Source organism: Anomalospiza imberbis, unplaced genomic scaffold, assembly GCF_031753505.1.
Source record: "Anomalospiza imberbis isolate Cuckoo-Finch-1a 21T00152 unplaced genomic scaffold, ASM3175350v1 scaffold_50, whole genome shotgun sequence".
NCBI lineage: Eukaryota > Metazoa > Chordata > Aves > Passeriformes > Viduidae > Anomalospiza > Anomalospiza imberbis.
Window position 1 is genome coordinate 698,996 of NW_027100109.1, and position 26,354 is coordinate 725,349.

The window sequence follows — 26,354 nt, forward strand, 5'->3', positions numbered from 1 at the left end:
ATGTCCGTAATTCTTTTCTTTTTATTGTCTTTTATTGTCCTAACTTTGATTGTCCAAATTCTTAATGTCCTGTTTTTATTACCATTTTTTCCCTATTAAACTTCTAAAATTTTAACACAAGTGATTGGCGTTTTTCACACAGGTGTAATACACTATTTTGAGTTCCATATTTCTTATAAATACCCTTTTAACCCCTTTTACCATAACCAAACTAACAGTACCTGCTTAACAATTATTAACTATTTTGCAACCCTTTTTAACCTATTTTTAACAATTCTCCCCTCTAAGTATTTGATCAGGCTTCTAGCCTGCATCAACCTTTTAAAGTTCAACTTCTACTTTTCTCAGTTTCTTGTGGACAATGAGATGTTCAAGCATATCTCTGGCATTCTGATCACTCTGTTCTTTTATTAAGGTTACTTTTTCACCACTTTTCCCTTCTAGGTTACCTTGCAGCGTGATGCTGCTTTGGACAATGCTGGTTACTATCTGGACTAGACATGGAATTGCACATAGTAGAAATATTACATTTGCTAGTGCACACACCACAGTGAAGACCAATTTCTTCCACCATTTACCATTCCAGGTGAACAAGTTGTCCCACCAATCAGATTCTCCAAACAAGTGTTCCAACATAGGTTAGTTTTCTAATATTTTGAGTAATGTTTTTAATTACATGACTGAGGTCATCGATCTCTAGGCAGCATTCTGAAGTATTAAATTTTCCACAGATCCCTCCTTCCTCTGCAAGGAGGTAGTCTACTGCCAATTGAATCTGGTAAATCACTGGTGTTTGTTGTTGCTGGTGTTCAAGAGATCAGTGGTCAGAGTTGTTTGATTTGACATTATTTCAAGTACTGCTTGTAAATGGATGATTCGATTGAGCATATACACTGGGTTGTTCTACTCGGTGATCACCAAATGTCGCTGTCGAGGCGGTCGCGACACAAAGCAGAGACCACACACAGTCACAGATGGCAACTCTTTATTATTGAAAATGGCTGACCTTTTATACACTTTCTAATTGTTTATATTTCTTCTACCTCAACTATTGGCCACAATAAATCAACATAACACCACTTGTGAAAAGTAACACTGACTTCAGCTAACTTTCTAAAAATACGTTGTCCAGCTGCAAAGTTCTCTCCTTTTCTTTCTTCCAATTCCTCTCTTCTCTCAGTCTTCTTGGTAACAGCCTTGGAGAGAGCTCCTTATCAGCTTCTTCCTGCTTCTCAGCTTCTTTTCGCTCCTTTAGCTGACAGGCCTGCTGTTAGCCCCTTCTGCAGTAATTCGTCCATGAGGGGCAGTAAACAAGTAGAGCAGAACAGGATTAAAAAGTCTAGTGATTAATTAGAATTGGTTTAGGTCTGACACACCTTGAGATGACACCAAAATGAATCATCCTAGAGTGCAGCCTACAGCCCCACTACTTGTATTTCTACATTCAGGAAACATATTTTCTTCCTTTTACACTGTCTTAATTTAAAAGCTGAAAGATTCAAGAGGAATTACTAAATCCTCCAATGAGTCCATAAAGTTTCCTCTCAATGATCTCTTTAGTGCTACTGCAGTCTACTGTTCAAGTATATAGGGAAAACTGTCACAATAATCTCATTAACAATGTGTGCTTTGTTAAAATAACCATCACAAAAACTCCAATCAGTCATAGAAAGGCAGATAAAACAGAATCAGTATATCAATACTGAAAATCTATTACAGAAACAGAGAAAGGCAGAATCCAAAAACTTCAGAAATGTGCATATAATATAATCATTTAGTTGAAAAAAAAATAATACTCGTTTCTTAGAACAAGTTTTTTTTTTTAATCTAATTTTTTCTACTTTGCATAGCTTTACCTCAGCAGTCCACAGATTATTTTTGCTGTATTGAACTAGTGAAACAAGGATATTTAGTCTAGATTGTAAATTCCAGAAGGAAATATTATGCAGCTGTTATAAATGAAAAGTTAAGTTAGGTTCCTAATTTATCAGTAAAATACCTAACTGCAGAATGATATCAACAAGAAATTCTATTACTTTGGAAGAGCAGGGTGATATGTTAGAGAACGCTACCTTTCCAGACACTGGAGAAGAAGGACTAGCACAGGGGCTGGAATAGCTACTGCTGTCTGCAGGCTTCACCGAGGACTGAGCTGATCTGTCATGTGAGGATCGTTTGGAGAGCAAAATGTCTTTTTCTTTGTACTTCTTTGGCTGGTGGAGTGCAGGAGTAGTAGATTTCACTGAAACACTAAAAAGGACATACCTTGAGTTTCACAAACAGTCACTGAACATTTTACATCGACCTGTCAGCCTACTGCATGACCACATGTATTACAGCAACTACAAAATCTATTAAACCCTAACTAAAAAACCCATACTGATCATGCACTGCTTTTTAATGCTACTGTTAAACCTCTTCTGCTACTTCTCAAACATCACAATTCATGGACAATATTCCTGACTGATCTCTCTAACAGCAGGGCCAGGTATGAAATACTTCTTTATGGGATTAGAAAGCAGCATACAACAGTATAACACTTTTCATCTGTATTTCCACTGTTTCCACCTCCTATTACTAGCAGAAATTTAAGTGAAGCTTGTATACATCAGATGCAACCTACAGCAAGAGCAGAAGACTTCAACATCTTACTTTTCAGCATGAGAGGACTCAGACAATTCAGTTTCTGTTGAGCTTTTTCTGCTGTTGGTTGACTTCCATGTAGATGTCAAAGGAAGTTCTTCACAAGTCACAGGTCTTGGTCTCTGGCCAATTCCTGAAGGCTGCTGCAGACCTGCAGACTGTTCTTCAGCACTCAGAGCAGCTGTAATTGCTCTTAAAGTTGTTTCATCAGCCTGAGACCATGGCTTAGCAGGAGCTCGCATACGACGCAGGAACAAGCTGTGCCACTTCTGCCTGAATTGCAGCAGCATACCAGCAGCCTGCAATGAGTTCTAATTCTGTTAAACACTGATGAAAATTTTATCACGCAGGTAAGAGGACCCTGTCTTTTTCGTATCAGGCAGCACCTGGCATTCTAATATAAACAGGGTCCACAATGAAAGGCAAGACTAAGGTCTTGGGGAAGGGGAATAATCCATATTTAAACTAAGATATTAATTTGCTTTCTTTTCCTTGGGTGCAAGGTAATTTTTGAAACATTTTGTTTAGCTCTGTACTAAACTTAGCTTTGTATTGTAAAACCACAGACTTTTTTTCCTTTTTATCTTTCAAGAAAACCCAATCCTTTCACGCTTTATGCCCTTCCTCTCAAATCAGTCTCAACTCATGCACTCTTCAGTCATACTTGAGGGAAAAGAGCTCTAAGTGACATTTTTCTTACAGAGACATCTGCTGAAATGTGATGACTAAATTCAGAAGACTATAGTCTAATTCCCATGTTATCAGAAATGCTTCCATTAAAATAAATTTTAAAAAAACACTCTTTTGGACATGTCTAGGAGAGACTGTGTTATGATTAGAGCTGGTAAAGCTGTATGTTTCATGACCCATAAACTACCTCCTACCATCGCCACAGCTCCTCAATGACATAAAGACTTCTATTTCAAAGAGGTTTTGAAATTTATCCTTCCAAAATCCGACAGCAACTTTCTTTCAGCAACTCCAGCTTCAAGTCCTCCTTTTTTGATCCAATTTTGTTTATCGTCTCAGAGAAAGAAGAATACAATATGCCAATGTGACTGTTCTCTCAGCTCTTGTTCAGATTTTGGCTATCCCAGCTCATGCTATGGCCTGATGGAGCACCATGCAGGCAGGACAGGAGGCCAGAAGGAGCAGAAGGGCCCTTATGCAGCCACTGTCACCTGCAGCTTGCTGTCCCTTGCAGCCATTATCTTTTGTCTGGCAGTCTCTTCAGAATTTGCTGACTTGTGGAAAGGGACAAAACTGCCAAGCTCAGACCTATAAAACATCATACTGCCCAGAAAGTTTGTGAAGCAGATCCAACAGCATCTGGACTGCTGAGGCTTTCCTGCTCCCTTGTGTAAGAGACAGGAGACCCACACCAAGATGGAGGAAGAGGGATGAGCACTCTCACTGTTGACTCAGGTGACCAATTATTTTCTTTCTTTTTGCTCACAGGCAAAAGAATAGAAAGGTATGGGTGATAGGTGATGAAGCATTGCAACTTGGATGTTGAATATACGAATTCACACAACAGACAACTCTGTGCCAAAGGGGATTGAAGCCCTTTAATTCCTGATGAGCTCATGAAATAAAGGTTAAATCACAGAGTACACAGTTTGAGAGACCCAAATGGACCATCACGTTCTTGGAGAAAATTCTGGGCTGCTCAAATGTTACAAAAACATTTTCACATCTTTTTACAATTCCTCTACATTAAGCAAACCCAGGAGTAATTTCTTACTTACTTCAGGGTCCAGTTTGAGATGGAGCCATTCATCCAGCTTCAGCTGTGCAGTTTTGTCCTCCATCTCACTGTCACTGCTATCATTAGATACCCCTCCCCCTGAATTAAAGACAAAAGATGCATTAGCATCTCTGTATTATTTCTACTTACATACAAAAATCCGCATACTACTGTGTTACCAGCAATAGTATTTTTCCTTCTAAAATTGACTTTAAAATGTAAACATTTGTAAAACTACCTCTTCTTTTCTGCAAATACACTGAAAAGTCTTTGTTCCAGATAGCAGCAATCAAGTAGCCAGACCTGGTGAAGGTCCTACTATGTAAAAACCTGTACTGATATGATGTGACTCAACTCATGTACCTTCACCAGCATTCACAGGCCACTAACCAACTTTTGCCTAAAGCTGTTTGCAAAACCACACGCAGCTCTATTTCCTAGTAAAACAGCAGATTTAAAGACCTCCTAAGAAAAATATATATATACATATGGCTATTAATTAGGATTCCTGATTTTTCTAAAATGCAATTCAATCAGCATGAACACTACTCTAAGGTTCACAGTTTAAAAGCAAGACAGGAAAGCTTCAGAAATAAGTTGGACTTTTAGTTTGATTCAAACTATAACAACTACCAGCAGTTATTTTTGCTTCCATTCCAACAGGACTCAATTTAAATGAGAAAAAAAAAAAAGGAAATTTGTATATATTCTCTATTAATGAGACAGAGTAAAAATTTAACAGGGTAGAAATCCATTTGGATTTAGGTGAAATGTGCCTCTTTGAGCTACCTAACGTAAGTAAAATATTACAGACTATGCTGTTTAGTCTGTAACTGCAGCACTAGCGAAACTGCCCCAGCTAAGGAGAAAGAATGCAAATTTCCAACTAAAGAGATAAGAAAGACTCCTCAGACCTTGAAGCAAACAGCGCAGAGTGACTCAGGAGTTCTCTCTGTACTTTCTGACAAAAACTGAGTACAAGTGTAACTAGCTCTAAGTGTAACGTGAAATCAGAATGAATATGCATGAACCTATTGTGAAATTCTACGAATATGAAAATTAGGTAGAGTAATAAAAAAGGATCAGGAGTTTTCAGGGGCGTGCATGTCCTTTGAAGGGAAAAGATCCCTCACATGCATCCAGTGTGGAAATAAACATACCATGCCTTACAAATCTATCGAAATTGCGGGGTCTTGATTTTTCACCACAATTCATTACTTACAGTTAATAGTACAGTTAACTGACATTAAAAATTATTAACAGAACATATCTTGAAAATGTATGTGTCAGCTAGAAGCAACATGACTTGTTTGCCATATTGATTGTTTCTAAATTATTCCGTTTGAATAATATGGTTCAATGTATCAAATAAAGTAGTCTGTAGAAAAAGAACATACATACTGCACTTCTCAGTACCAGTATGATCATGAGACATTGTGGCTGCATTTTTTCCTTACAAAGTATACTGCAATTTCTGAGACCCTAGAACTGTGTAATTTATGGACTTGAATATGCAAGGAATCCCAAAACCGAGAGATTTCTTACAGAACCGACAAACTCTTCCTGATTAGCTACAGGAATTATGACAGCGCTGTTTTCAGAATCAGCCAATATATGTATTAAATATTACTGAAAAATAAGCTTTCCATGTCACACACTGATGTATACCAAAGAAAACATTCCAAATCCAGACTCCAGTGTACCTCGAAAGGATGAAGATGCCTGCAAGGCATTACTTGGCAGTCTGGCTGGTCCACTGAAGAGACACACGGTGACAGGTGTCACAACAGAGCAGCACCTGATGTTTGCTGTCTTGTGAGCTCTCGTCATTTCATTATATATAAGCCAGTCTGTAGGGAGGGCCTGGATGGCTGCAGCTTGTCCTTTTGCTGAGGCAATCTGTACAAGAGCAGGTAAGACCAGGCTATTATACCCTCTACCTGTAATTAATATAAATTTGAAAGTATTTCTCATTTTATCCAGAGACATTGTGGATGCCTCAACCTGATAGTGTTCAAGGCCAGGCTGGGTGGGGCTCTGAGCAACCTGGACTAGTGGAAGGTGTCCCTGCCCATGGCAGGGGGTTGAAATGAGATAAGCTTTAAGGTCCCTTCCAAGCCAAACCGTTCTGTAATTGTGTATTTTGAGAAATAAATACATGTATAATTAGATACATATAAAAATATACATGCAAATAAAAAAGCATGAGAGAATTCAACCACATTCACAAATTATCCTACCATGATAAAACAAAATATTTTGCTTTAAAAAGAAATGTTAAAAAAAAGTTTGAGAGAAAAACTTGCTTTTAAGAGTAGGGATTATTGTATCTTTAAAACAATTTTATAACTGGGGACGTTTTTCTGCCATTTTGCCTTGTTCCATCTAGAGAAAGGACTAATTGAAACAATGGAAAATTAATCACCTCCAATTCTATCAGCTGGGTAGAACAGTATTTTCTAAAGCTGTAGTGTAAAATGCCCATAGTGCTTTTAAAGTACTGACAACTAGGAAAAGACATTTCTAAAACACATGATAGATTTTAGGGCCCTTTTTTTTGAACTATGAGATCCAAATGATTTTACCTTTTTATACTGAGACTCAACAAGAACAGAGGTAGGATGAAATTGCACTTTCTGCTCCTTTGCATCAGTCAACCGCAGGCTTTCTCTGTCTACATGCACAAGATTGGGATACATCCTGGCCACTAAGGCAGCTTTAATTACAGCCCAGTTCTCAGAGTTAGCATTAACATCTCTAATATCACCTCCTCCTCTGGCTCTCACAAAACCTGACGAATGAAAAAGACAAAACAGGGCCATGTTAGCTTGTGTTTGGTTCTCAAAAGGAGTTAGAAACTAATGGTGAAATAAACGACTTATTTGTTGCATTTTTCACCACTGCCAACCTTAACAGCACCAAGAAGAAACCATTACACTGAAATCCTTCCTGATAAGGGGTTTTATACTAACACAGAATATTACTATTTCCTAAAATTTAAAGACATTTCCTATGGAAATGATTTATTAAAACATGAAATGCAGTGGCATGTGAAGATGAGGGTGCTTTCAGTTAGATCAGCCACACTTCCTCATCTACACCATACCCTGCATGAATGTGTGCATGAAGGTGTATTTCAAATTAAGTAAGGAAAATTACAGCAGTAAACATGATTTTGTTACAATTTCTACATGCTTGACTTTAAAACAATGTTAAAATAGTTTCCAATTTCTTTACCTGAGGCTCTAAGTTGGCCAAGCAACTGTGTTCTCATTCCTGCAATGATTTCCATTGTGGCTCGGGACAGGAAGTTCTTTTCACAGAAGGCTCTCTCCCAGCCATCACTGCGTGCCTTCTGCCATGCCTGAAAACATTTTTACATTTGCCTGTTAATTTGAAGGGCTTAAACTAAAACTGCACTTTTTTTTAAAGATTATATTTATGTCAATAAAATAAATGCAAAACCCACTCTAAAAGTTAATGTATCAAACCAGATACTTTTTTCTGTTCAAGAATTAGATTCTCCTTACGTGTTCACTAGAATGATGACTATGTCAAGTTAAAACAATAAATAAAGATCATTACATTAAGATCATGATTTGAAATTCAGTGTAGTAGGATATAAAGAGGCACATTGTTAGAACATTTAGAATTTTATAAGGTTTAAAAATATCAACAAAACATACTATAAAAAGGGTTCCCTCACAAATTTATGAGTCCAATACCCAGGAAAGCCGCTAAGCAAAAAGAAAGTCTTCTCCGAGGACTTAATCACAGTCCACCACTCTACATCCAAGTGGATTGGTACATTTGCATTGCTTGGGTGATGTGCTGTGATTAGTACTCTGTGAAATGAAATACTACCTGGAAAGCCCTGAGCAGGGTCATGTGGTCACTGAACGTCCCAGCAGCAAAACGCTTCTTGCACAGCATGGCTGCACACTTTTGGGAGGCCAGCGTGGGCAGCACAAAAGGGTCTTGGTAGGCAAGAGCACAGGCAATGGTCAGAACAGGATCCAGGCACTTCAGAACTACAGCATACAACACCATTTTACCGAGGTGTGGCTCTACAGATAATTCAGTGAGGTGATAACCAAGCTCAGTGAGATCTTCACAAGGGTCCATGGCATCTATGGTCTGTTTATAAACAAACAAACAAACAAAGGAGAGGGAGACGGGTACAGTGGACAAAATCAAATCAGAGTCAAAGCAGAAAGGATGTGAATACTGGACATTAACTAGATTTGTTTCCAAACATTAAAAAAGCAAGTCAGACTATTAACAGAGACAAGACTTTGAAGCACTCTCTTCCCTCGACATGGAAAAACACATCCCCACACACAAAATGAAAACAGACAATAAACAAAAATTCAAAACATCCTAAAGTAATTAAAACCAGCTTCAGTACAAACTGAAGTCAGTAAGACAGACTGCTATACCACAAATTTGGGATCAAACACAATTACCATCTAAACCTATTCCTTTTCTGACCTTAAGCATACGCACAGCATTTATCACAGTCACAGCAGGCGGAGGATCAGGAGCTTTCATAAGAAAGTCTACAATTGGACAATTAATTGGAGCCAGAATTTTTGTGTACAAACAAATATCCTGCAATGTAAAAGGCAAAACAAAGAAGATTACCAAGATTTGGAAACAACCTCCTAACACATGACTTGTTGCAATTAATAGTATGGTTTGATGACATTATATTTTTTAAAGTTATAATTTCTAACTGAACATGCACCTGAAACGGCATTCTTAGAAGTTCTGGAGATTGAAATTCCAACATATTCTGAAATCGGAGCCTGCTGAAGAGACGAAAGCAGACTCCAGGCTGACAGCGCCCAGCCCTTGAAAGTAAAATAGAGGAAGTTGTGAAAATGAGGATTTCTGTCTAAAAACAAAACCAAAAGCCAACAAACAGACACAGAAACTCAGAATGGAAAAGAAGAGGCAGTACTATGAAGAAAGTGTTGTAAGTCACACGCAAAATGAGAGTTTTCCAATCATGAATAATTTTTGAGAGTGTGGCTATTTTTTACTGTAATTTTAACCCAACACTGAGAAATCTGGAAAAAGAAAAATAAGGCTTATCTAATGTAAAGTGCTGTTAGTTTTTCGCTAACCTAAGACCAGTCCAAATCTCAATCATCCTTTGTTGTAAGGAATCAGTTGCAAACTTTATTGCTTCCCCTCACATCCCCCAAACACAAGTGATGCTTGGAGTAAAAGGTAGAATAAAGATTAAATAACTTGTGAGTGAATGAGAGACAGCAAATTCTGCATACGTGCAGCTTAATGCCAGTATGATTGATTAAACAGGCATTTGTTGCTACATAAACTTCTGAGCCCTCGCCCACAGTGTTGGGAAGAATATAATTATGGCCTGTTAAGTCATGGATAGGTTGGAGAAAGTGAAATAGGCAGTCCCCTGCCCACAGCCAAGATGTGAAAACACCCCATTGGACACTGTGACTGCTGGTGCTACATGGGAGAAAGAGGAAGGAGAACAAGTTAATGGGGGGAAAACAACCCAGACCTTTTGGAAATGCCTGAGCATCACTTTTCTACAACTTGGGAAATTCTTCCAAGGAAATACATACTGACCCTACACACTGGACTAGGCTAGAAATAGTTACTATGTTGTGTGCTTTTTTCTAAACGTAAAGGACTGTGGATTTCTGCAAAATGGAAACTGGTATGAGGCATTTATTACCTGCCTTTTCTCTGGACAGCACTGGCTTTTGAAATCCACCCCATTTTTAGCATTGTAACACGACTCAGTGCATCAAAAGACTTCTAGAAAAACAAATTAATATAAAATGAAAACTCAAAAAGGTACATGAAATAAAAGTTACTAGTTGTTTAGATTACCAACAGAAGTTTTCTAAAAAGTATGAAACAGTAATATATACAGCAGCTTCTGCAACAAAGGTACCTTCTCAGTTTTAGTGAATTTATGATGGTATCGCCTTTGTAGTATCTTAATGCTCCACAGGTTTTGAAATTCAATGTTTTCTAGTCAATAGGTAATTGCAAGTCAGTAAAAGGTATGTTAAATCTGTGTTCTGAGATATCACAAAGCAAGTAAAAATACATTATTATACCAAATAAAGTTTTTCTTTTTATCTCACTTGGAAATTATCTACTTATTTTCTTAGACTGATGTGAAATTACAAAAAAAAAAGTTTGTTTTATGAGAACTTCAGAAATTTGGTGTGCATATCGCCTCTGAAATCCAGTTTCATTTTCAAAGCCGCACACGAGGTCTCAAATTGCCTCATTATGTGTTCTCAGTTTTCTTGAACAAGTAATTAGAAATGGGCACTGAACACACCAAAAAAACTGCTTAAGAACTTATTGGATTATTTTTGGACTTGATACAATAGTAGAACAAAAGGAACTCCCAGTGCTCTCTAAGTCTCAGGAAGGTGGTGGTCTAAACTGAGGACTTGTTTTAAAAATCCAACAGAAATACTAAATTGAGAAAGAGAAAGATCCATTAATACATCAACCTAGATTAACTTTTACAAGGTTTTTTAGACAGCTAGCTATTTACAGTATTGTCTTAAAACAAATGGATGTTGAAACTTTTCAGCGAGGACTGTTGCCTGACAGGCACTTAGCTCTTAGTAAAAGCTTTTTTTCACTTTACTGTAAAGTAAAAACAAAAAAAGTTCTCCAAAATTTATGCACTGTGTGTTTTAGAATCGTACCAGGAAAATTTAAGCCAGTCATACCTCTTTCACCTTGCCTGAGTCAATGACAAACACCACATCATTGACTGTTATGCTGGTTTCTGCAATATTAGTAGAAAGAATCTGCAAAGAAAAAAAACCCAAACCACCAAAATTATAGTAACTGTAAAAGCAACGGCAAAATAGAACATTGTAGCCTCAGGCAAAGTCCTCTAATACTTGCAATTTTGCGGATGCCAAAAGGTGGAGTTTCAAGCACTTTCTTCTGATCCAAAGTCTGCAAACTTGAATGAAGCATGAAAACTTGGTATCTAATGTAAGACAAAATGAACATTTTAAGGATCCTAAAAGAAGCAATGAAAAGCCACAGTAACTAAAGGTTTTACCTGTCAGCATTATCAGCAAATCTCTTGTCATCCAAAAGAATGCGGTCCCTCAGGCTCATTATCTCATCATACCCAGGAAGAAATATTAAGATTGCTCCTAAAAAGGAAGTGGGTTTGCAAAGTTAAACAGAAAATTCAAATACATGTCGACATGTCGATTAGCACTCAGAAGGTTTTAACGTTTGGGGATTGCTGAAAAAAGAGCACGATTCATTCATCAGAAGCTGAAGCCACAACAACTGGTTAGGCATTTACCTACCTGCATCAGAACTATGACAGATGCTGTGAAGTAAGTGCATTATCAGATCCAGATCCACTTTTTCATCATCAAAACTGTGATGATAAGCTGTCAGTAGTTCTCTGTCCTCTGCACTAAGGTCACTACCACTATTTTGGACCAGGGAACTTTCATCCAGATTTCCAAATTCGAATGAAGCGCTGTAACAGAAAAATACACCAGAGTCAAGGCTGCCCCTTCAGGTTTGCATTGAGCCATCAACTCAAACTTAGACCAAGACCAACATGACTATTGGTCTTGAATTCTAATGTTTAAGTATAGCAGAAGGGAATCACCATACTATTGCTGTTCACTGATTTCAATGTTAACCCAACAAAGGATGCCACTTCATTTATTAGTGTTAACTTTAGTTTTCTTCAACTTCATTGAAACACAACCATAAGCAAATGAAAGTGTAAAGATACTTCTCGTTTATCCGTTCAAGGAAAACTATTTAAGAGATATGTATTCTCCAAAAATTTCCCACTAGCAGAAACTACACTAAGAGAAATTATAATACATATAATCTTTAGAAAACACTACCTCAACTACGATAACTGTAAGTTAATCAGAAAATCATTTGTGAATGGCCTAGTGTACACATTACTTCTGTAAATTTTCTTTAATATGCTTATTGCATATAAAAATATACAGATAAAAACACATGACAGATTTGATTCCAAAGTAAGCATGTGAAAATGGTACATAGTATAGAATTAGTGCAAACATAAATAAAAAGATACTGAGTACAAACTATTTTGGTTTTGAAATATTCCTATTCGTAAAAAAAAAGTATTGCTATTCAGTCCAGATTTTACAGCATGAAAAGCTAAAACCTGTTCTGATTAAAAGAACACAAACCTCAAATTCCCCATCACTATCATATACAACTCGTTCTGCAAAACAGTTACAGCTTACCTGTAGGATTCCAACAGATCGACAACCTCTGTCTGTCCAAAGTGCCTAGCCCAGTCCACAGCCATCCTGAAAGAGTTGCACATGTATTTTTATTATATTTTTCACTTCAAAAGATGAGTATGAAGAGCACATCAGGCGAGGTAATTGACACCAGACTTTTGTACCCATTTCTGTATTGTTATCAGTACCGTTATTGCTGGATCTTCAACTTCCCATTTGAAATAGGTGTTAACAGCTATCTGACTTTTAGGTAACTACAGCTCTTTACCACAAAAGAATGTCACTTTTACACAGGAGCACCTGCAAACATGCACGAGGAAATGAGGAGGAAGGAGGTGCCATTCCTTTCAAAAGCCCACAACAACGTGCATAGATCAGACCTGCGTGTTTGCAGTACCTTTTAAGTCATCTCCAAAAGTCACACCCCAGGCGTAACATTCAGCTATTGCATGCCTTTCAGAAGCTGTCCTCCTCAAAATGCAGTTCACTGTTTTACCTTTAAACTGCATTTCTTCCCAAGTTTTTCAAATGTTAGTACCAAATATCAGACCCCTGCAATCCTGATTCTTATCATGCCATACGACAATTATTTACTGTCCTTCCCTGTTTAGATGAAGACATACTCCATGACCACAAAACTTGAGTTTTTCCAGATTCACAAATATTTTTACATGCTACAACATATTTAGAAACATCACAGAAAGATCTTCTGATATAGGTAGCTCCATGAAAATAAGAATTGAGAAACATTTTGGTCCAATTCAGTAGATTACAGTTGTCCTGCTAACCAGTATCTTAAAAAAGACCTACTGAAGCAAAGTTTATAGCTCATAATCAAGACCATGTAATTAAGAATTTGATTTAGAATTTACAGAAAACAATGTGATTAAAAGGAGTTAGAAACTGTTGAGGCTGTCAAAATCTATAGTTCTTACAGCAGTGTGATAAGTTAGCAAATTAATTTAGATGTTAAAGAATTTTCTTTCTCTCTTCTATATTGACAAATAAATCTGTCTTTTGGTTTCTCTGTTTTTACCAGCCATTAGGTGATTTGCAGTGGATACTTGCTCCCATGCTGATCAACTGTTCTACTTGACTCAAAAAGCCTCTTCCTGAAGAAATCATCAGAGCAGTCACACCAGTTTCACTGTGCCTATAATCAACTGAGAAGTAAAAAAAAAAAATCCAGCAAACCCAATAAAAATGTTATTTCTTCATCTAAATATAGTACAAATATTGCTTTCAAATTCCAGCCCAAAGAGAATTTGTTTCCTCACTTTATATGTGCAGTCAGTTCATGTGAATTCCACACTGTTTTAGAAACACACTTGTCAATACATCAAAACAACAACAACTACTAACTAAACAACTTATTAATTCTGCTAGCCCTATCCATTTTTTCAGTAGGCATCAGAATGCAAAGGTAACAACATTTGAAACTGGAGATAAAAGTAGCCATAAAAATCAAAGTAAATTTGAGGGGTTTTTTTTCTTATGTAATAGTACAAGAAACTTACCACTGACATTTTCAGTGAAAATAAGATTTAACACCTGAGCAAATGAATCAGTATCTTTATGCAACCAGATGTCAGAAAGACAGGAATCCATTTCTTTTACTCTCCACCTTTCAAGGCAATTCACATCTTTTTCAGTCTGAAGATAAAAAACAATACTGAAAAATTAATCTCTTCCAAGAGCTGTCTTTATTCTCATACATTACCCACAAAGAATTTGAATGGTTATTTTTCCCAGCAGCAACCAGAAATCCAGCACTCAGGTATCAGTTAACGCATTGATTTTGTCATATGCAAGTACTAAAGTAATGGCAGTGGAGCCATTTGATCTGAGGAAAAGCTGGGTACAACCACCCTAACTGAAGAGCACACTTCAGCAAGAGCAGTTCATCCTAATCAAGTAATCTTTAAAATATGTTAATATCCTGAAAGCCTCTACAGAACTACCTTTAGAAAACAGATTTTAAATGGCTAGTAATACAACACAAATATGAATGTCTCTTCCAACGAAAGAAAAATCTTACCAGTTGATTAAATACTGTGCAACCACCATCATCCAACCATTCACACTTCTCATTTGCCCTTGGAACCGATTTTTGTCTCTGATATGTCCCTTTGTTACTGTTACCTTGAGCTGAACACCACTCAGCAAGCGTGTTCTTCTGTTTCTCTTCTAGAATGCAAAATATTCCCCAAGAAAGTTTTAGAGTCATCTTTATTATCCATTGTTTTGTACTAAAAAAGACAGTTACAGCAGGTCCAAGTTTTACCTATTCAACCTCTTTTATTTAATCTAGAATGCTACTACCAGTCCAACGTAAATGACATGTTTAAGAGTACCCAAAGTGCACCACTGCAAACAAGGGCTATAAGAACGAGGTAAAACCCACCACTTTGGTGTTTAACCCCCCAAGCCTCCATTATTCCAAACTACTGCATTTAAAGGGTCTTCCTTGAGTAATCACCTTCCACACAATCTCAGCCCAGATCTTCTTCCAGAAATGGAATGCTGAAGACAAGTGATACAGTCCCTGCATGTAACAACTTATTTTTGTACACAAGTGGAAGAAACATTAGAAAACACCAGTGTCTTAACTGAACTTTTCTGTCCCCAGTGATCAGAGATGAGCACTGTGATAAATATCCTGTTAAGATTGCACGTTATAGCTTTGGGGTTTGCATTTTTCTTTTAATTTTTCTTTAAATAATCTCTGGGATCATTACTTTCAGGTGCCAGGAAAACTTCTGAAGCAGTATCTACTTAATCAACTGAAAACCAATGATGTTTAGCTCAAGAGTGTTAACACTTACAAAAAATACATCCATGCCTGAAGAAAGCAGTGAAAAATGTTACTAAAGGGAACAACTTGTCCATTTTGTGCAAGATGTACAAAATCCTGCCTGCTTTAATAGCTGCACTTTAATTTGAACCCAAAGGTACAGAGCATCCTATGCTTCTTTAGTATTCATGTGGGCAGAGCCCCCAGTAATATATAACTCTACAGCATAATAATTAGAAAACAGATTACATTTATCAACTGAAAGATAAAAGAAAGCAACCACTGAATAAAGGTGATCTTTTCTTCTTTAACTGCATAAACTATTTCAGTAATGTAAATCCTGAGAGCTTAAAGATACTTCATGTCATCTAATCACATCTCATTTAATCTCCTGACTTTGGAATTTTAGCAGAAAATAATCCTGTTAATTGTTTGTTCAATCAATCAGTGATTCTCATTGCCAGCCCTTACAATTAACAAGTCCACCCACCTTGCTGCTTTTCTTCTTTGTACTTCACCATCTCTTTGTTTGTATACCCAGTGCTTCGTAAAATGTCCTCCAGAAACATCTCTTTAACTTCAAAAGGTCTCCCTTGGACTAAAATAGAAAAAACCCATATAACATTAGCTGAAGCCACTAGCTTCAGTTACAGCATTCATTTTTTCAAAAACAATCTTCACTGGAGTTTATTTTTCTCAAAATTATACAAAACAAAACATTTCCAAAGTTAAATGCCACCTTGTTTCTCCTCAACCTCCTCAATTTTATCAAGTGTTATAGCAAGAGATGTTCATAAGATTGACAGTTATTAACTATAATTTTTTTAAATGAGAAAAAGAAAACAGCCTTTTTTGTTTCAGGTTACAAACAAGAACTCGCCATGTAAGTCTGCCACCTGGATTTTAAATTTAATTAATAAGCAATTAATACAGCTTTTTGCTAGGTTCCACATGGATCAGTACAAAGATGTACCGATCTACTTTCTTTTCATGAGAAGCATGTGAGAAGACAGACTTATCTCCGTGTCCTCAACTAATTCAGCAAAGCTTTCTTTACTGAATACTTCTTGACCGATGAGACATCCCAGTGGCCTTTACCTTCTAGTAATTTATCCTGATTTCTTTTTCAACATGACTGTTTTCTAGACCTTATCTGTGAACATTAAAGGATGCTTTTTGCATGAAGAATTAAAATCTCTGCATTTTGATTTCTTGTCCCTTAAACTGACTATAGATCACTCAGGATTTTCCTTCAGAGAGAACAATCCACAATTCACATACTTTTAGAAGCTGTCAAAGAGGAAGCCTTCCAGCACTGATCACAAACTCTGTGTACTACAGCAATTCACAGCTACAAAATGTTGGTTTCCGTGGTCAGGAGGAGAATCAAACCTTTTACATTACATTAACAGACAAAGATGCTTCTTTTAGTTCTTAAATTCTCAAAAAAAAAAAAAAAGGGAAAAAACCATCTTTTCAATTGTTATTGGCCCGTTACATAACCAGCACAAGCACTGTGGTCAACTGGAGAGACTGCCATTGGAATTTCCAACACAAATTGACCGATCGGAAAGAACAGGAAGTTGCAAAAAGAGTAAACTGGAAAGCCACATAACAATCACAACTGAGGCTCTCGCTTGCAAAGAAAATTCAGAGAACATGAAATCATGTGTAATTTCCAGATTCCTGTCTCCAACAAGTTGCAAGCCTTATTTTACTAGGCAGAAATTCAAAACTGGGAACTAGAAATAAACACTTCCATCTGCAAAAAAAGAAAGGAAAAAGAGGTTTCCTTCTCACAAACATTTGCTAAAATAAACCAGCAAGCAATCCTGTTTCCTAAAACTGTTGAGATTAAAAACAAAAAAGGCTGACATGCAGAGAGTCTACCTGATTGTCAAATAAAGCATTTATCTTAAAAGCTACTTTTCAAAACACATTCAACTTGGACATTATTGTTGAAAAAGTAAGAGGATTGCAAGGTGCCAGAGAAGGTCGCCCCTGCAGAAAACCTGCAAGCCAGGAGCATGGGGAAAAAAACACAAACCCACAAAAACCCCCCATCTCCCACGCATTTATATGTTGCCTCTACTAAAGATCAGTCACATGAAATTAAAACAGCAATAATGGTAACTTTTCTTTGCATTTGAGAGCAATCTAACCGCAGGTAACTGAGTCTGAACACAAACTAAGAGAAAATAGATGCCATTTCTGAATATTTACCTAGATGAACAGCTACAGATTTTCTTTAAATCGAAGAATCGTGTGATTCTTTTTTCCTGTGAAACCCGATCTGCCTGAGCCTGTATTTCTGAACTGAACAGGTACAGTTATCTGTGTTTCATCCAGTAACCAGTAACAACCTTCACAAAGCCTGAAGAGTGAGATTCTACTGGAATATATTGCTATATATCACTCTCATGTAGCTCCTAAGTCCTGTATCAGCATGAAGATAGCACTTCAATAACCTTCCTACTTCTTCAATTAATGGTGGAGGAGGGCAGGATGTACCTGCATTTACAGAACTCCCAGTGACTAAAACACTTCTCTCCGAATGAGGTACAAATAGTCAAGAAACAAGAAACCTGAATACACGAAGAACAAGGATTCCTGTAACTCTCAGTGCCTTCACTCAGAATAGTTTTCTCCAGTTTAGTAAGATCAGTGAGTCTCAGGGCAAGTATACTCAGATTTAAGAGATAAGATCAAGACTTACTATGTATTACTGGGCAGCTTCCAAAATACCTAATAAAGAGATTTGTATCTAGAGCAGCACTAGAAAGAATTAATTTTAAATTATTCTGGTTTTGCAGCACATCTCTCAGTTTTATTAGCAAGAAGTCGCTGAACCTATCCCTCTCATGTACTTCATCCTGTAACAAAAGGAAAAAAAAAGAGAATAAAAACCATCACAGATTCAGGATCACAACTTCTGACAAAAAAAAAAACTTTTCTAAAACAAATAATTTTATGATGATTTGGTGGCACATTACAGAGGCCTTAAAATGTGTAAGTCTAATTTAAGTAATAGGATTTTTTTTAAATTATCCATAAGCAAAAGAAGTACTTCAAAAACTTTTTATCAGCGCTGAAAGCATTGTAATGCTGAAGCTGTACGCACCTTAACTTTAGAGGCTAAAGTGAATATCTGAAACCTCTCTGATTTTGTATTTGAAGCCAAATTTCAAGAAAACTCCACAAACCACAAATCCTACAAATCTTATTTTCATAAATTCTCACTTCACCACTGATGAGCATTTAAAGAAATGTATGACACCACATAATCAGAAAAACAGACAGATTGCTTAGACAAGTCATACACAAAGCTTATAAATTAAGGCACATAACTGATTAATCATCTTTGTCATTCTTCTGTTTTGATTTGTCTTATGAATGAAGGAAATAAGGACTCAAAATACAAGGTTTGTAGGCTGACATCAAGAATGTACAGATCATTCTCAAGCCTTTTTAACTTTGATAAACAGGCAGGCACCTAAACTTACCTTTTAATCTTTAGGACTTAAATCTTGCCATAAACATTCTAATTCCCCTTACTTATTAAATTCCACAATAGGAATATTAACATACTCATAAATGAACACATCTGAATAATTTGCTAGCCATTAGATTCCACATTATCTTGAAAACTCTGGGCAAACAAATGGACTGAAAACTTGGTATTGCTAAAGCTAATGATAACAGAAATTCTGACACGATTACATTGAACCACATCAATGTAAGCCTCCCCTAAGGATATTCTGCTAACAGGGGAAGTTCAGAAAAATTTACACTTTCATCCTTCTCCACTCCTCCTGATTCCACAATTAATCATTGTCATGAAAATAAAATAAGACATTTTTACAGGAAAATACACAAACACATAGAAAACCACCAAAATCCGCAAAACACGCATGCTGCTCTAAGGACTCAGAAAGTCTTTAAAGTTGATTCAGCTTCTACCAAACAAAAACACCTAAAGTGCTCAGCAAATCTAAATAAAACAAATGAGGACCTCATTTTCCAGGGCAATACATATTGCTCCACCCCACATGAAAGACCACAGGATGCTCACCACAATAACATGGGTCACAGTGGAGAAGGTGCTGTCTCCTGCCATCAGCGTGCCAAGGAGCATGTCATTAGTGCAGAATGTTACCAGTGTCTTTGGAGAAACCCTATGGAACACACACAGAGACAACTCAGGGGGTTTGCACCATTTAAAGGCAGCTAGCTTTCCATGGATCAAAAATTAAAGCAGCTGCTGACCAGAAGAGGAATTACAGTTTTTTCTTCAAAAGACTCCTGCACACCACTTGTTTTTAAACTATGCCTTTTCCCAGACATTTCCTAACAATTTGTAGTACTTGCACCCCAAAACTTTGGACAACGGATTAAATGAAAAAATAAGATTCAAATTTTAATAAATGAGGAAGTAAAAGAGAACCGTGAAGAAACTCTGCATGTCATTCAATTTACTAGAAAATTCCATGTGGAAAACCAGGTTCCAATTCCTCAGCCTATGCTTGGATATAGCCTTTGTATTTGTCTACACACGGTGGGATGAGCCTGCCTGATGCCAGGTGCCTACCCAAGCCACTCTACCTGTCCTCTCCGTGGGCAGGGGAGAGGAAACACAACAAAAGACTCACAGGCTCAAGAGAAGGACAAGGAGAACGTGGGTCTCTCCCATGGGCGACAGTCCTCCATGAGCTTCTCCAAAATGAGTCCTTCCCATGGGCTGCAGTTCTCCATGAACTGCTGCAGCATGGGTCCCTTTCCACAGGGTGCAGTGCTTCAGGAACAGCTTGCTCAAGTGTGGAACCCCCCAAGGGTCACAAGCCTGACAGCAAACCTGCTTCTGTGTGGCCTCCCTCCACGGAGCCACAGGCTCTGCCAGGAGCCTGTTTCAGAACGGACTTCCCAGAGGATCACAGCCTCCTTCAAGCATCCACCTGCACCAACGCAGAATCCTTCACAGGAGGATCCCTCCTGCACCATGGGCCTCCATGGCCTGCCGGGCCACAGCTGCCTCACCATGGGCTGCACCATGGGCTGGTCTGGCACCTGGAGAACCTCTTCCCCTCCTGCACTGACCTTCCTGTCTGCAGAGCTGCTTCTCTCACATGCTCTCACTGCTCTTCTTGAACTGCTGCCTCTGTTGTGCAGGTTTTCCTCTCCCGTTCCCCACTGTCCCAGAGGCACTACCACCATCACAGATGGGCTCAGCCTCGGCCAGAGGCAGCTCTTGGCTGGCACTGGCTCTGTCACACACAGGAGAGGCTTCTGGCACCTCCTCACAGAAGCCTCCCCACAGCTCCCAAAGCCTTGCCTTGAGGACACAAAACATTACAGCTGACTAAATCACAAAATCATCTGCTCGATCCTCTGGTTCTTCAGGAGGTCAAAATACTGAAATGTTACAGTTCTATACCTGGGGCAGAGTTAGCTGTTCCAATAAAAGCAGCAATTGTCACTGCTCTCTCTGGTACTGTCATCCTAAAGGAGCTGAAAAGTTCCTTTGTACTGTACTCTACAGCTCTTCTCTGGAAGACAGTTAAGAAACTTTAAAAATTATATTTCTGTGTTACTATAAACACCTCTAAACATCTCCACTCCAGAATATTTTTGTCCACAGGTCAAAATATTGTTATCTCCCCCTTTTAGGGTTTCTCTGGAGTAATTGTATTGATTCTTCTCAAGCAGGATTTTCTCCACTGCTTCCAGTAATGCTTCCATTTTCACTTGACTTTGCTCTTCTTCTGCCAGCATAGTACTTCCATATATTAATCACCCAGTTTATTTGTGATACATCTTCACTAGCTCTTCTAATCTCTTAATATCCTTGTGAGCTTTCATACACACATTTGAATTCTTCTTGTGGCTTTGTTGTTCGAGCACATTCATTTTCATCAGCTATGTGTCGTCTTCGTTCACTCAAGCAACACAACCTTTTGCCATCTTCTGGTCACTCATATCCCAACTGCTGCCCCTTCCCTGAAATGTCATTGGCTACACAGTGCAAAGATGTAAAAACTGCACACAATCCATTCATGCGCTGCTTTACAGACAAATTCATCAAGTGATACTGAAATGTCCACTTTTACACTTCATGTTTTAAACACAGAAGCTGAAGAAGAGTAAATTTAGCCCAAACTAGACTGATAAATAATGCTCAGCTTCATCAGTCACTTTCCAATTTTGTTGTTTTCCCTTTTATGACTCCTATGTCATATGTTACAGCATGCCGGTGTTCACACCTACCTTCAAAGCTTGCAGAACTTTCGGATGTTGAAAGTAGAGAAAAAAAAAAAAAAAAAAAGGAAAAAAAAAAGAAAGTGTAGACTTGATCTGAAAATCAGACAAGGATTTCCATGCATACACTCTGCAGAAGTAGTCAACAGAAAATACCTGAGATTCAGTGCTATAAGACAACCTACCACATGAAAATTCCAAAACACAGGAAGAAAGCCATCCTTTTCACTCTTACGTATTCCTCACCTGCAGTAACATATCCCACCTGTAAGGCTGCAACCCAAACATACTGCAGTTTACACATACACAAGATTCACAAGACCAACACAAGATCAACTGACACTCAGAAATACCATTAGTACCTGCTTTCTAACTGGATCTGGTAACCAATTGTCTGGCCAATCTTCTCTCTTCTTTCTGCTGCCACTCTTTCAGCCACAGCAACAGCTGCTAAACGTCTCATCTGAGTACAGAGCACACGACAGGGAGTTCCATTCTTGTAGCAGTCATCAAGGATAAATTGAGGGATCTGTAAAGAAGTGGTTCAAATTTACTCTTTGAGAAAGTCACAGCCTTGTTAGCACAAGTTAAACAATTTAACTGCATCTCAGAATTACACATTGCAAAATACTTTTCATTAGATTATCATGGCATACATACCTGAACCAGCGGAAAATAAATTTCTAAGTATAACCTATTTGGGTTTTTTTTAAAGAAAAAACTTGCAGTGCCTCCCACCTGCTTCAGAGAAATCTAAAAAAAAAAGTCCTGTAGATAATCTCTCATTTTAACACAAAAAATACTCGGGGTACTAAGAACAGAACTAGCCTTAGAAGAAAAAGGGCTATACAAACATCACAGCTACTTTTTCTTCAATATTTTGTATTATTTTAATGAAAAAATTGTATCTACCAGAAAATTGTGAGGAATCATTTAAGCTTTTAGTACCTATCTACTGGCTTAGTGTTTCAAAAGCAAGAAAGTGAATTGGAACAAGATTTTCAATCATACAGGAAAAGAAAAGCCTTAAAATAGCATAAAAATATCCCATATCACAAATGTTACACAATTAGCATTAGTTTAGAATAAATACTGTTATCTTTTTTATTTCATTGTAGAAACATACTTGCGTGGTTTTTCCTGATCCAGTCTCTCCTATAATCAAAACAATTTTATTGTCCTTTATTATTTGGACAATTTCTTCCTGTTTTTCAAGAACTGGTAGTGACTGCCTGAAGGAATCAAACTCTGATTCCCCCCTTTTCACTGGGACCTGGGGGACACCATCACTAAGTCGAAAACTTATCTTGTTTACTTCTTTGTTTTCTGTGAAGACAAGTTAAAAGGTTATTTATGCAGATTCAGAGGAAGGTCACAAAAACACTGCTCAAAAATTGTACTGAAAAATTAACACTGCTGACTTTTTATGCATCCCTGTGGGTAGAGTGACAAGCACATCACACATTTAGAAGTCATATTTATAGCAACATGTCCTGCTGCAGTGCTTGAAATAGGCATTTTTCAAAACAGTTATTACTTTCATAGGTATTTTGAACAAAACCAGACTCTTCCAGAGCATTGCTCCAAGTCAAAAAAGCCTACAAAGAACAAAAGGAGAAACAGAAACCAAACCAGAGAAAACCAGCCTGGTGTATTTTGGTGGCCTTTGTATCTGTGCCCACATTTCACACCTGCAGTTCTCCCTAGAAACACACACTCACATAGTTAAACCTTGAAGCTATTCCACACCTTTGCCTGAAATCATACTAATGCAAGCATGCTATATCAAGAATCCTGGCCCCCACACAGCAGTGTGACGTGTTAGAAAGCAGTGCAGAAGTAGCCAAAAAAGGGGCACATCTTCTGAGGGAGCTACTTCACATCCATCATTGCAAGTGCTACTCTGTAATTCCTTCCGAATTATTTTCCAGAAGAATGAAAAGCTTGCTGTAAACTCAGTTATACATATTTAATGTCATTAATAGATTCATACACTAAATTTCAAGCTCTGTTGTACCAAGACAAACACAGACTAAGAGATCGGGAGAACTAAAAATACATTCTTGAGATGCAGAGAAAGGCAACTATTGGACTGTTCATGAACTTATCCTTACATTCCTAAGACATTGCCTTTCAGTACTTTCATTATAGCTTCCCTCTGTTCATTAAACAATCCTATAAAACAACTGAAACACTTGAAAATAACAGAAAAGGAAGCACTTCAAGAACAGACTCCATGTATCAGAACCATGAAATTAAACAAGGTATATTGACACAAGTGTTTTGTGCTCACTACACCCATCTCTGCACACAGAAACACAGTGTAACTTCCACTTGTAGCTGATAAAGCAATAATCTAGATTAAAGCCTTGCTTTTGAAAAAAAAAACCCAACATTTTATCAGAAGTTTGTCTTTCAGTGAACTCTTCCATATTCAAGAAATCAAGAAGTCTGGACAGTAGTCTCTTAAGGAACAAATATATTTTTTTGTAGAGATGAAGAAATAAAAATTAAAATTCTTTATCAAGGACATTAATTTCTATAAACAGAACAGACAATATTATTTTCTCATACAGGTGTTCTTACGGCATCAGGGTAACATTGACTCTTCAATCCCACCTCATAGTACTTGTATGAAGCCACATTTCAAAATGTGCTTCCAAAAAGATTTGGCTGGAACTGGCTCAAAGATTCTAAATTAACACAACACAAGGTGGACATCACAATGTGCATGATATGACTTCCCAATTCCTCACAGCACCAGTTATAAAAGACCTTAAAAGTAAGGAAAATGAATGCGTTTGTTTGAAGGTGTTTGTTAGGACATGAGAGGGGACAGAACAGAAGGAGGTTTGTTTTGTCACTGGGTTGCAGGTGGTTTTTTCAAGTGGTGTCGATGGACAAGTCCAAATCAGAACACAGGCCGAACATACCAGATTCAACAGCACAGGCATTTCCTTGATCTGTCCTCGGCAGGAGTTCCGTGCTTTCCTTATTTGTGACAGGAAAGCGCTGAATTAGACTCCAAATGGTGTGTTTCGTATAGAGAGCCAAGTCACAAGTCATGACTGCGCGTGCCTCTGATGCATCCTTCTTCCTTACAGTGAGGTACCGATTGGCTCCTTTTCTGCCGGGGGGAGAAGTAAACATATTTTAGGAAAAAGGAACATACTCTAGGTTGACTTTTATCTGTCAAGGTATGAGACACTATGCAAAATATTTGGGAAAAAAACAGAAATCGCAGAGAGAAGCGTTTTTAATGGAGCCATTAAATCCACAAAGTATAAAAGCAAGCTGTCCCAAAACACATCACAAGTTTTTCCAAACATGCGTACAGCAATGAACAAAGATGCTCATTTCTGTAGCTACTTTTACACTTTTTTCTCTAATACTATTCCTTGCAACACAGTTGACTATGTTGAAAACATCAATCAGGTTATCATTAGCCTTGAAATACTATTTGTGTGCACCAAAAAACTGAAAATTGTACCCCGACTCACCCTTTGCTTATAGATACCAGTCCAAGAGACTGACAGAGCCGGTGAACAAATGCTCTTTCAGCACTAGTGAAACTAGAAGGAAATTCCATCTCTAGAATGATAAATAATATTGAGAAAACAGTAATGATGCAACAGGCAGTAATCTTGACATCTCAATGTTACAGAACCACAGAATTGCTAGGATTGGAAGGGCGACCACCCACTGCAACCCCCCTGCAGGGGGGTCACCTGGAGCAGGTGACAGAGGAACACATCCAGGGCTTGGGATGTCTCCAGAGGGGGAAACTCAATGCTTTCCCTGGGCAGCAGTTTCAGTGCTCTGCTGCTCTCAAAGGAAAGAAATTCTCCCTCATGTTCAGGTGGAGCTTCTTGTGTTTTAATTTATGGCCTTTGCTCCTCATCCTGTCACCAAAAAGTTTGCACCGCCTTCCTGGGACTCATCTTGAAGATATTCAGATGCATTAGTGAGATCCCCTCTCAGTCTCCTCTAGGCTTAAAAGGACCAACTCCCACACCTCTCCTGCTAAGAGATGCTCCAGACATCTCATCTCATCTCATCTCATCTCATCTCATCTCATCTCATCTCATCTCATCTCATCTCATCTCATCTCATCTCATCTCATCTCACCTCACCTCACCTCACCTCACCTCACCTCACCTCACCTCACCTCATCTCTCTGCCGGACCCCCTGCAGTAGCTCCCTGTCCCGGTGCTGGGGAGCCCGGAGCTGGACACAGCACCCCAGCTGCGCCTCACTAGGGCCGGGCAGAGGGGCAGGATCCCCTCCCTGACCCGCTGCCAGCGCCCTCACAACACCCGCAGGCCGTGCCCGGGCCGGGCTGTTCCGCGTACCCGCCTCGTCCCCGCTCTGGAACCGCTCCAGGGCGAGCTGCACCGCCATTTTCACCTCCTCGTCCACGCCGACCACCCTGACGACCCCGGCCCGGGCGCCCATCGCGGCGCCGGCAACCCAGTCCCCCGCAGCCTCGCCGGGCTCCCGCCGCGGGACCCGCCTGTGTCGCCACATGGCCCCGACACGGCCCCGACACCGACACGGATCGGGTGTCGCAGCTGCTCGGCCCGAGGGACGACGCTGGCGGCGGGCGGGGCCTGCGTAGAGTCACCCGCAGCCCAC

General features: G+C 38.5%; 1 protein-coding gene across 1 annotated transcript; it reads right to left on the reverse strand.

The window, feature by feature from the left end:
* Positions 1–321: 321 nt before the first annotated feature.
* Positions 322–26,270, reverse strand: LOC137467003 (3'-5' RNA helicase YTHDC2-like). The gene is made up of 27 exons (XM_068178580.1): positions 26,072–26,270; positions 25,219–25,309; positions 24,652–24,845; positions 22,845–23,044; positions 22,081–22,247; positions 19,539–19,641; positions 18,183–18,339; positions 15,957–16,064; positions 14,711–14,859; positions 14,190–14,325; positions 13,709–13,835; positions 12,673–12,738; positions 11,737–11,915; positions 11,478–11,574; positions 11,315–11,402; positions 11,134–11,214; positions 10,110–10,192; positions 9,138–9,243; positions 8,909–9,001; positions 8,255–8,527; positions 7,628–7,754; positions 6,976–7,181; positions 6,094–6,289; positions 4,392–4,489; positions 2,653–2,942; positions 2,073–2,250; positions 322–489 (listed from the first exon to the last, which is right to left on the reverse strand). Exons 1-27 carry the CDS (start codon positions 26,244–26,246, stop codon positions 322–324), a joined length of 3,936 nt encoding a protein of 1,311 aa, XP_068034681.1. The 5' UTR covers positions 26,247–26,270.
* Between the last annotated feature and the right edge of the window lie 84 nt (positions 26,271–26,354).